The following is a 9,465-nucleotide window of genomic DNA, read 5'->3' on the forward strand; positions in this document are numbered from 1 at the left end:
ATATATGTATATATGTGAGAGAGAGAGAGAGAATGCATGCACATATTTCACAGCAAAAATATATCTTAAAAACATACTTTCTCATTTCTGTCAGTATTCTCCCTTTGATTGGTTGAATAATGTAAACGAGTAATTTCCAGGCTGTCTTTTAGTTGAAAAGGGATTGCTGATTGGTTGACATTGGCATCAGTCTGATGTTTCAGAATACTACGGACAGATTTGCCATTCTTCTTAATCTGTGTCCCAGCTCTAACTTCTTCACAACCATTACCATTTGTCTCAAGATTCTTTCCATTGGAATGGTAACTGTGAAAGTTGTGTTTCTTCTGATCTTTGTATCCTGGATGCGTTTCCTCTGATGCCAGAACCGACTGCTTTCTCACAATAACTTTTGGTGTTACATGGCAACAAGGCATTATAGGATTGTAATTATTATAGTTATTACTGTCATCATCAATATCATCATCAGCATCACTATCATCATTGTCATTGTCCCATTTTTTTAATGCAGGACAACTTGAGTTTGATTTCTTTTGATTTGAAATGACAACAGTTGAGGCATTTTCTGGTCCAGTTTTACTAGCTTTCTTGTTTGCTGTCACATGATCAGATACTTCATGTTTTGCTTCAGGATTGGTTGAATTCCATCTGGTTTGACAGTTAGGGGATGAATTCTGTTTGTGTGCGTGACAATGGTTGACAAAATTATGCTTTATTTCTTGATGATTAGTGGTTGAATTCTGTCTTGTTCTTTGATAACTATTAGCTGAATTTTGTCTAATTGCTTGATGGTTATTGGCTGAAGTTTGCCTTGTTGATTGATAGCTAGTGGTTGAATACTGTTCTTTGGTTGGTGTAGTAGCATTGGTCACAGTATTCTTACAAGTAGATGCCATGTTACTTTTGGAACTCTCTGTAGTTTTATGAATTATAGAATTACAACCAGTTTGAAGAGCAACATCTGGTTGAGTGTCTGCATGTTGGTTTTCTGAAGCTGGCCCATTCAATTTAGAAGAACTATAAGAAATGTTAGAGGAAGTATTTGAAAAATTCGAAAGCTGTCTTTCATAAATATTATGTTTTGAAACTGTCCAAGTTCTTCCACCACTTAATGGCTTATTGTTTGGGTCAACTGTAGAATTTTGGGGCCACTTGGTGTCTCTAATACAAGTATTTTCCATTTGACGATAATTTTCAAACTGATCACAATTTTCCATGGTACCATTTATTTTCTTGTCGTTCTTTAGATGATTTCCAGGACTCGACCATGCTGTGATTGGTTTCACATTTGCAGAAGAGTGGGCAACTGTTTTAGGTCCTAAGAGAGACATTAACTGAGCAGCTTTGTGGTTTGACCATTTTGTTGAAGGCTCTGAATTTGGTAGGAGTTCCTGTTTGGTGGTACTATTATTGCAGCAGGAAGGATAGTCACCACAACCATTGCATTCTGAGTTGGCTTCACAAGTTCTATGGTTACCTGAAAATATGGATATGTATCATCAATACTACAGTCATGTAAGAGAATGGAAAAAAAGAATGAAACATTGCTTCAATGGTCCAACTCTGAATATATTTTAATTGAATTTTCACTCATAATACCTATTGTTTCTCTCCTAATTTCACTCACAACATAACCATGCCTTCATCTATTTAGAAACAAACATGAGACATAAAATCAAGACAGATTGTGAATAATCTCACCATTTAAAGAATGCTGTTCATCAATCATTTTGTTACCATTGCCAACCAAAAGCATCTTATTATATTTGGTAATATGGTCACCGATGGCTATAGAAGTGTTTTGGTTTGATGCACTTGATGGTAGCTTGCATTTCTTCCTGTAAGTCTCACTGCTAGAAATACTTTGATCAGAGTCGCTTAGGTCTTCTTTTGATGCAGGGGATGCCCCCTGATCAAATGGTTGCTGTTGATGTCTTCGCAGTTGCTGCTCAAACAAGTCCCGGTTGTTGACCATAGCTTTTAAGTTCTTCTGGCTGCACAAAGTTGCTCTCTCAGAAGGATTCAACAAATACTGTAATTGGGACGGTGTGTGAATGGGTGGTTTTGTGGTTAGGACAGCATTACCAAACTGAACTTCCTTCGGTAGTTTTGCTGAGTGGGATCGAAGTGGTTTAGTGGTTTGACTTGTTGCCTTACTGTTAGATGTCTCACCTCGTATGATCTGGAGCACTTCCTCCAGGGGCGTATTAGGACAACTTGCTCCTGCAACAAAGAAAAAAGGCCATTAATCATTTAACCCTAACTTCATCTTAAATACCTCAATTCAATGTTAAATTCTTGATGTTAGTCTTAAGTACCTAATCATAACCTTAGAAGTATCTAAGTACCCCCTCTAATATGAGCCAGGGTGTTTGTGTACTAATAGGGGTTTCAGTCAATTGATCAAAGGTTCTTTTCATTGTTACCACATTATATGACTGTCTTTTATCTTTTACTTGTTTCAGCCATTAAACTATGGCCATGCTGGGGTACTGCCTTCAAGAACTTTCGTCAAACAAATTGATTCAAGACTTCTCTTTTAAAACCTGATACTTATTCTGTCAGTCAGTTTTGCTGTTATGGAGATGTCAATTGATGGTGACCACACACACACAACAGGCTTCTTTGAGTTTCTGTCTACTAAATCCACTTGCAAGGCTTTAGTCAGCCCAAGTCTATAGTAGAAGACACTTGCTCAAGGTGCCATGCAATGGAACTGAACCTGGAACTACATGGTTGAGAAGTAAACTTCTTAACACACAGCTACACCTCTATGTACATTATGTTATTAAAACATGTCTGCAATCAAAAACAGCTAAATACCCCTAGCTTGAAGGAATTCCTACAAAACAGGTCTCCTTTGTAAGTAACAGCAGCACTGAGACCTCTATGGAACATTCAGCTGCCCTCATGAATAGCATGAACCTAACAAATTTACATTTCTATATTTGTTCCAGCTCTGTGTCCTGTGTTCAAATCTTGCTATGGCCTACTTGAAGAGTAAAACTACTCCATTCCCTCGTTTAATATTACCACCAGACTCTTTGAATTTCTTTTGCAAAGTTTTCTCTGCAACAAGCACTCACAGCAGATTTCTTACTTGAGGACACCTACCTCTCTATTTTCCTCCCTCTCATCAATAAAAGCCACCGGCACAGCCCTTTCCTCTGTCATGAGCCCCCCCCCCCCACAGGGACTCATAAATAGCCAGAGCTTAACCTAGTTTCAAAGGCATATAACTTCCCCTACTGCACAGGACATTGGTTCATTGCAGTGGAATCGTGAATGCACCACTTGGTCCAGCAACCCAAACTACAATTTTATGATTGTGACTCTGACCACACTAACCATTAAGCCATGCAATTTCATCCTCACTTAATGATAAGAAAAAGATAAAGTCAGAGGTGTGGCTGTGTGGCAAGAAGCTTGCTTCCCAACCACATGTGTTCTGGGTTCAGTGCCACTGCAGGGCACACTTTGGGCAAGTGTCTTCTACCATAGCCTTCAGCTGACCAAAGCCTTATGAGTGGATTTTGAAGATGGAAACTGAAATAAGCCCGTTGTATACACACACACACACACACATATATATGATGGTGCATGGCCTAGAGGTTAGGTTGTTGCACTCATGATCACTAGACTGTGGGTTCGATCCCCCAATTGGGTGGCACGTTGTGTTCTTGAGCAAAACACTTCATTTCACATTGCTCCAGTACTCCTTCAATCAGGGAGGATTGTTGGCCTACTCACCTGGCCAGCAGGGTGGGGGTGCCATTTGAAGGCTAAAACAAGGTAAAAACACACTGTGATCAGCGATGTGTAACAACATCTGATAGCCTGGTCAGTCACGTGATTATATATACATGTACATCGTGTGTGTGTGTGTCCATGTTTGTCCTCTACCACAACTTGACAACTGGTGTTGGTGTGTTTACATCCCTGTAACTAGCAGTTCAGCAAAAATGACTAATTAAATAAGTACCACGCTTTAAAAAAAATACAATGGTGGGGGGGGAGGTTTGACTAAAACCCTTCAAGGCAACATCCAGCACAGCCACGGCCTGAAACAAGTAAAAGAGAAACGATAGCAATTTATCATTCCTTAATCTTAAATCCCTGCTCTTAATCCTAAGTAATTATTTACTCTTTCATAATTTTAAGTACTGCTTTACCTTCAGTAGAAAGAACAAACCAATCACTGATAGCAATGAAAGATTTCAAAAATATCAGTTTACCTTTTCTGCTGCAACTTTGAAGCGGTGCCCTCTGAAACCGTTCTGTTGCCTCTTGCTGCAATAATCGCCGGTGCAGTAAAATTTCTTGGCGTCGGTTCTCCTCTCTTTGACTTTCTTGCTTCCTTCGTAGAGCTAGAACTCTGGAGAATATGAGGTGAAGTTTAAAATAATATAGAATATATATATATTGGGTCATCCCATAAATAATGCACATCTTTTACACTTCTTTTATTTTTCAAATTAAGTTCTTTTTTTAATCTAAAATATCCTCTCCTTCATTTTCTACAATGCTCTTCCATCTCTCTGGTCGACTAATCAGATGAGGCAATGTCCGGCAAATATGGTGGGGCATCGTTTCCCATTCAAACTGCTCCAGCCTTTGGAATGTCATCCTCGCTGTATGTGGCCAAGCATTATCCCGATGGAAGAACACTTTTCATCCTGAAACCAAAGACGCTCGTTTTTCTTCTAGTGCTGACTTGAATGACCAAACGCACATTTATCCCTAGCTTCTGCATTAAATACCAGATAAGGGAGGAGGAACCTCATCAAAAGCTTTCTCCATGTCACAAAAACCAAATACACAGAGATTTATTTTTCGCTAAACACTTTTCCAGCTGCCTTACCAGTATAAATGGTGCTTCTCCCCAGTACAAAGCCAAACTGCATCTCCTCTACACTAACTCGCATCCTAATTAGTTGACCTATGACCTTCCCTGTAACTTACATTACCTGGTTTAGCAATTTGATACCTCGGAATAAAGAAATATATTCTACTTACTTTCTCCTTTTGTTTGTTTCTTGAGAGAGGCGCCTGGCTTTCCCTATGATATTGGCCGTTTCTTCATTGTTGCGGTTAACACAATCCTCATAGGAAGCATTCAGGAGCTTCAGTTTTTCAATCTGGTATTCTTGTAGTTTGCGAAACCGTTTCCTAGTAAAACTTTCAGGATTAATAACTGTCTAGGAATGTGTTTGAGGGAATTTGGGACTAAGATGTTTTGGTGAGGTAGCAGAATCATTAGCATACTGGGCAAAATGTTTAGCTGTATTTTGTCTGTCCTTATGTTCTGAGTTCAAACTCCGCCAAAGCCAGCTTTGCCTTTCATCTTTTGAGGTCAGTAAAATAAAGACCAGTCAAGGACTGGGGACCAATGTAATCAACTTAACTATTCCTGGAGTAAGAGTACAAACAACAGCATGCTTCTGCCAAGCCAGTGTGGCAGAGGTGGCTCGTCAAACCAGTATGATGATCTCAAGCTCAAATTCACAGCCTCCACATCAGACTGTGGTTGGTGGAGAGAAACATGCTGATGTCCTGTGTCCTGCAATGGACTGAACATGGGCGACCCAATCCAAAAGGTGCAGATATGATTGTATGTTTAAGAAGTTCACTTCACAAACACAATTTCAGGTTCATCACCATAACACAGCATCTTGGGAAAGTGTCTGTAACTATAGCCCCAGGCTAACCTAAAACTTGTGAGTGAATTGTGTAGACAAAAACTGAAAGAAGCAGACTGTGTGTATGTGTGTGTGTGCGTGTGTGTGCGTGCACACGCTCTTATCTTGGCATGTCGCAGTTACTGTAAACAAACATCACCATCATACAAGCAGTAACATTTATTTGCAATCTTCTCTTGTATGGAAAAACATGAGAGTTAGTGGCAGGAAAAATATCTGGGCATAAAAAATTCCACCTCAGTAAATTTTGTCTGGCTATGCAAGCATGGAAAAGTAGATGGGATGATGATTTGCCCGCCACTTTTTATCTGAAGATAAAGGAAAAAAACATTGGATAGCCAGGACAAGAAAGCCTTCATAAATTTGCTGTTGAATCAGGTCTGACCTGAAGCTCGACAATTGGTTCAGCAGGAGAAACAACTGTACCAACAAATGAAATGTCCATGCAACCATGAAAAATGCTAAAAACAAGCCAATGAAGAGAGTCTCTATATGGTGGCTTAACTGTTAGAAATAGCAGGTAATACTTCTTCAGATTACATTATACTGTCTTTTACAAAGGACATATTGGATGAAATAGTCTGACATATACTGTGTCTGGACAAAAAGGGGAAAAAAATTGGTATGGTCAAGGCTGGGACCTTTCAAGAAAGATCTACTTGATTGGAGCAGAGTTGGAATTAAACAACAACAATGCGGATTATATGCTTAAGGGTTTCCATAGTGTCAAATATATTTTGCAGTAAACGTGGTGAGTCTTACATGAGAAGTGACTGTCAACAAACAGCACATTCACATTTTGCTGACAAGTTTTTTTAAGTTTGCTATGATTGTTTCTACAACTAGATGTGTGGTTGCAAAGAGTCCAAAATGACACGAGATCAATGATAAAATAAAATGCAGGTGTTTATATTGGATTGGACATGTCCTCGAACAAGATCAAGAAAGTAATTATATGGTGGCAGAAAAGTGGCATCCTGAGGGGAAAAGAATAGCAGGGCACCCTAAAGCCACATGGTGGAGGACCACTGACAAGGAAAGGAGATGAGAAGAGTGGAGAAGCTGGAATGAGATCAGAACAGTGGCAGAAGACAGAGGAGCTGGTTGGAGAGATTGTGTTGTGACATTATGTAGCTCATGACACATAGAGAACTAACACCCAACACCAACTAAACAAAGTATACAGCATACATTTCTTTCTACAACCTCCACAATAACCAGCCCTCAATTTGGGTTTCTGATTAACCTGTTCCTAGGTTAATCGGAATCATAGATTGCTGTGCTACTCATAAACCTTCTCAGTAGTTCAATTATTTGGTGAAAAAATACTACCAAAGCAACTTAAAACGTGCAAAGGACGGGTGCGTTTGCTAGTATATATATTGTCATCGTTATCAACCTCTGGACATAGAACTGGTGAGGCTGGTGACATTGTTTCCATGGCATGAAAGTGGCTGAGGTGACAACATTCTCTCTGAATGGGATGCTAGTCTGTTGCTGAGTGACTCATTTACAGCCAAGTGGACTGGAACAAGATAAAATAGCACAGTAGAAAAGATTTATCCAAGATGCCATGCAGTGAGACTGAACCCAAAACCACATAGTTGGGAAGTGAACTTCTTAACCACATGGCCATGTGTTCACCAAATAATAAAATATGTAGAAATAATTAATTTAATAAGCTCGAAGATGTCTTATGTAATTCAAAGTATGGCGTGACTCAGGGAAATCTTATTCCAGTGACAAAGGATACATGCCAGGTTAAGAAGGAATGAAAATGTGATGAAAATGTTTATTACTTGTAAGTTTGGTACTGAGGTGTGACAGTACTAATTACCCTCTCTCTCTCTGATCAAGCCATGAACTTTACATCACTATTAAATATCAGAAAGATAGAGGCAAGTAAGCAGGTGGGCAGGCAATCAGGCAGGTGGGCGGGTGGGCAGGCTGACAGATCGGTATATAGGGATACAAACAGACAGACAGAAAGATTCATAAAGATAAATAGGTAGGTAGAATGAAAGAGACAGAGAAAGAGAGAAAGATGGAGACAAACAGGTAGGTATGTAGGTATATAGACAGGCAGACAGATAGATAGAGAGATTAATCGATAGATACATGCATATAAATGGATGGATAGATAAAATGCTGGGCAAATAAAGTGCACACAGTTTGATAAGGACAGAAAATTAATGAGTGGAAGATAGACTGATATATATTTCAATACCATATTGCCAACATAACGTTCAAAACTAGAAAAGGTGACAGACTGAAAACTTTCCATTTACTTTCGACATTCAACGGAAAGAGATAAGGTGCCATAAAGTTCTATTCGGTTAAAACCATTAAAAAAATTTTTTTAATTCACCCCCCCCCTCCAAATTTTTTAATTCATACCACCCCCACCATCACTCCCATCCTAAACGTGAAGATGAACGGCTTGTGTGCGAATGAACGGAGAAAATATGCTAGAAATAACAGCCAAATCTCACAAAACTGCGATATCAGAAGAAAGTAATTCAACAACGCGGGTTGATGAACCGTAAGACGTGTGGCCAGAACCTCCTGGAAAATAACCATAGCGAGGGACATTCCACAGTTGAATTAGAACAGTCACAAACAGTGAAAGAAGACATGCACCCAACACCAAAGATGAAGACACCTCCGAAAGGAGGGGCCCCGCGCCACGTCAAAACGGTAGAGGAGTAGGGGCCGAAACCGGACGTGGTTCCTCCTGATGATGTCTTGAGCAAACTGGATCCTATAAAGGAGCTGTTGTGGTAGCAGACCACGAAACATGGTTGAAATTCCCCATGAAAGAAATATGTAATCAATCTACTCACCTTTCTGCAAAAGTTTCTTTCAGAGTGATTTCCCACAGTAATATGAAGACAAAGTGAAATGAAAGTGTTAATTCTTTTTTGAACAACCGAAACCTCCGCCTCTGGAATTTGGCGCGGATAAACTTCGGCAATTTCATTCCGCCCGATAATCCAGTGATATACTTCAACCGTCTTTTGATTCGGGACCCACAGACCTCAACTGTGTGTAGTCTTCCGTGTTTTCAGGAACCTGGATATAATGTTGCAGCCTCCACAAAAAACTTATGAAGTCGCTGGGTTGGAGGTGAGGCAACCCGAAGGAAAAGGAACCAAGCGACGAACTGCTTCAGGTATTCGGGTCTCATTGCAGATCGAATTATGCTGGACTGATGGGTTGACGGGATCAACAGAATGCTGACAGTGGTTCACTTGAAAGTGTGTATAGCCCAAGTTGTTGAGGTTACTATAGGCACGCCAACAGTCAGTAGAAATAATTGAGCCCTGCCTGGTGTGACGGGTAATAAAGTGGAGTAAGAGTCCCAGCATCTCGTCTGCCAGCCTCACCAGATTCGTTTAGCAGTGGAACCATAAATGCCTTCTCACTTATCCGTTCCAGTCCGCCAAAAAGCCAAACCGTTTTCACAGTCCTGCCGCGTTGGTATTTTCGATGGACCAAAACCGTCTCATCAACTTCTACTTCAACCCCGCGGTCCTCCGATAACACTTTCGTGGGTTTTCTGCCCCAAACTGGCAGACTTCCAATCTACGGAGGTTTTACGGCAGAATCCGAGGTTTTTCCCCCGATTAATTTGTGCAACCAAACTGTGCTGAGGAAATGGTTGATAAAAAGCAAAACTTTCGAAGGCGGATACCTTCCAGAAAGGTGCCCTTAAATGTAGAATATGGAATATCCACATTGCCTCCTCGACCGTCCAAGTCGTCGC

At 40.2% G+C, this 9,465-nt stretch overlaps 1 protein-coding gene across 2 annotated transcripts in view; it reads right to left on the reverse strand.

The window, feature by feature from the left end:
- Nucleotides 1-9,465, reverse strand: part of LOC106875558 (putative uncharacterized protein DDB_G0289263) — a 35,231-nt gene that overhangs the window by 22,459 nt on the left and 3,307 nt on the right. For both annotated transcript variants that reach the window (XM_052976174.1, XM_052976173.1), the window contains exons 2-5: nt 5,017-5,169; nt 4,236-4,375; nt 1,702-2,223; nt 78-1,477 (exon numbers count right to left, since the gene is read on the reverse strand). In XM_052976174.1, coding sequence (XP_052832134.1) covers nt 78-1,477; nt 1,702-2,223; nt 4,236-4,375; nt 5,017-5,169 — 2,215 coding nt within the window. The remainder of the gene's footprint in view (nt 1-77; nt 1,478-1,701; nt 2,224-4,235; nt 4,376-5,016; nt 5,170-9,465) is intronic.

The sequence above is a fragment of the Octopus bimaculoides genome, chromosome 24 (genome assembly GCF_001194135.2).
Source record: "Octopus bimaculoides isolate UCB-OBI-ISO-001 chromosome 24, ASM119413v2, whole genome shotgun sequence".
Lineage (NCBI taxonomy): Eukaryota > Metazoa > Mollusca > Cephalopoda > Octopoda > Octopodidae > Octopus > Octopus bimaculoides.